Consider the following 2,731-nt stretch of genomic DNA (forward strand, 5'->3'; position numbering starts at 1 on the left):
TAGCTAGTACTAGTAATGTGTAAGGACTGAAGAAATTTGAGCATTTAGTCTTCTTTTCTTTCACGCTCCCTGATGAAAAAGAAAGATGAGATCTAGTGTAAGTATTTGAAAGAAATTATAAAAAAGGCATTATTATTGTACGTATGTATACTAGTACAACGTATAAATTGAAGTCTCATAAAGGAGCCAAAAATAACTACTGCATTCGATAATATTCAAAGGGTGTTCAAGAATATATATATACTCTTTAACATGGAGGCATGTCTGGTGGTGGAGGAGGTAATGTTTCATTTGAGGCTTTGCCATTCTTCACAATAAACACTGTCTCCATGCCCCAAGAGAGGTGCCGGTCAAGGTGGCAATGCATTAACCACACTCCTGAAATTCAAACCATACAATTTATTAATATCTGTCACACAAATTATTTATCCTAAAATTTTAAACTAATAAAAAGAATTATACAAAAGATCATATCTCAAACACATTCTTTCACGCAAACATTTATTTTAAACTTAAACGTGAACATGGATGAGCTTTTTCTTTTTTTTAGATATAAATATCGAATTCTCTAAATTCTTTGTTACAAAAATTTTAATATTATATTATAAAATTGCAAATACTTCAGCCAATAAAAAAAGTATATTCGTAAAATGAAAATTCAAGTGCAGTTAATTTCATATGAATTAATAGTTGAGAGCAATAATTTAGTCAAACTTATCAAATCATTTAACAACTCTCAAATATTAATTTCATATCAACTTTACGTGAAGTCCACTTCACCTAAATTTTCACCTAGTTTCTATCTATTCGTAAATAGATTTTTCACATGGTACTTACCAGGGTTGGTAGCCCTAAACCTAATGGCAGCCCAGCCTTTAATGGGCACAATGACAGTATTCTGAAGAGGAGGATCAACAAGATTATAATTCTTGGGGTCCACGCTCTTGTTGAAATTCCCAAAACCATAACCAATAACATGAAAACTGAATCCATGTATATGCATTGGATGGTCTATGCCAGCAACCAAGTTGGTCCCTTGGAAAACAAGCTCCACCGTTGAACCGTACTTCAAAACCTTAACCTTTGTCCCTCTCTTTGGTATGTTGAGTTCAAGAGGCAAGTAATCCCCAGTAAAGTTGAACACATATGGCGGGAAACTCGGAAAACCCTTTCTATAAACTCCATTGATGTGGTAGTAGTAGGCTTCCAGGATATCAGTGCGTGGGGTTACAAAGCTTATGTTGTTCATGCTGGCGGCGAAAATCGTCGAATTCGGTGCTTGGCATGAGGATGGTGATCGGCCTCTAGGGCATGGAAAAGTGTTCACAGAAATTGTGGTAAGTATGTGAGTTTTGATATTTAAAGGGCATGTAAAAGGGTTTTCTTCAGGGTAGCCCCTAATTCTTCTAATGAAAGCAAAAGCTGATTTTGTGTCATTAGGGCTTGGAAGAAAAGGAAAGGAAGGAGTTGAATTTTCATTATTATTATTATTATTATTGTATTGGATTATAGCTGTGGTTGTGGAGTTATCAAATGGAACTCCAACCCCAGTTGAATAAGCCCTTGCAGCCATGTAATATTTGTTGTTAGGGTTTTGGTTTGCATGCAATAATACATCCATTGTTTGACCAGGAGCTATGCAAATGTAAGAAGTTGTTAATTCCTTTGTGTACATTGCATCATGAGCAAACAGTGTTAGGTTGTGTTTGGAGACTGAGAAAAACAGGATCAGATTCATTGCCGCATTAATTATGCGCAGATGGTAGGTCTTGCCATGCTCTACATTTAACTTGAATGTCCCTGAAAATTCAAATTACAGGGGGGATTTGGTGTTAACATTACTTATTCTTATGATATATTTTTTTTTTCTAAAGGTTTAAACTAATAAAAGAAAAAATATGAATAATATATTTCTAATACCTACATTTTGATTAATATATTTAATTACAAAGTTATTTTTGTTAGTGATAAAGATAGTAAAGTATATATACTATAGTAGTTGTGTTAATGATTGCATGTGAAGGGAAATTTTGATGTGTACCAGATTTTGAGCAATTATAGAGATCTCCAGGTTGGCCATTAATGGTGACAGCATCAGAATTGTTTGGCGCTCCTCCACTTTTAATAAATTGTGTGAAGACCTTGTTGAGATCACTCTTCCACCACTCTCCTATATATGCATGTCAAAGTATATGTATAGATAATTAATTAAGTCTAATTATTTAAATATGTATGCATGCATGTATAGTAGCTAGGATAAATAAATTAAAAAAAATGTTCCATTAAAAAATTTTGTCAATAATATTTATTAGATTTCATTTTCATACTAATTATATTTGGTTGTTAAATTTGACGAAAACTATCATTGGACACAATAAATCTGCCAGTATTAAGTTAGTGGCAAAATTTATATCATCAAATTCCTTCCAACGATAAATTATTTACTGTTGATTTTTTTTTACGATATTAAACATTTTTCTTGTAGTACTAATTTTTTTTAGGGTTGTGTGAATTTTTTGTACAATTTTTTTATTGATTTTATGTTAAAATAATTTATTTTAGAATTAATAAAAATTAAATTCTAAACCTATTAAATTATTAAAATTCTGATATCATATTCTAAAATTATTTTTAAAAAAATTAAATTAATAAGACTTTAGAAAAAATACTCAAATAATTATATTTCTAATAAAATTATATAACATTTTACTTAATTTTAGATATCTCTCAT

General features: G+C 30.9%; 1 protein-coding gene across 1 annotated transcript in view; it reads right to left on the reverse strand.

Annotated features, from left to right (window-relative positions):
- LOC107467731 (laccase-15) overlaps positions 1–2,731 on the reverse strand; it is a gene marked incomplete at its 3' end in the record, with an annotated part of 4,902 nt that continues 2,171 nt past the window's right edge. The window contains 4 exon segments of the mRNA XM_016086904.3: positions 1–69; positions 245–378; positions 838–1,800; positions 2,042–2,170. Coding sequence (XP_015942390.1) covers positions 248–378; positions 838–1,800; positions 2,042–2,170 — 1,223 coding nt within the window.

The sequence above is a fragment of the Arachis duranensis genome, chromosome 9 (genome assembly GCF_000817695.3).
Source record: "Arachis duranensis cultivar V14167 chromosome 9, aradu.V14167.gnm2.J7QH, whole genome shotgun sequence".
In the NCBI taxonomy this organism is placed as follows: Eukaryota; Viridiplantae; Streptophyta; class Magnoliopsida; order Fabales; family Fabaceae; genus Arachis; species Arachis duranensis.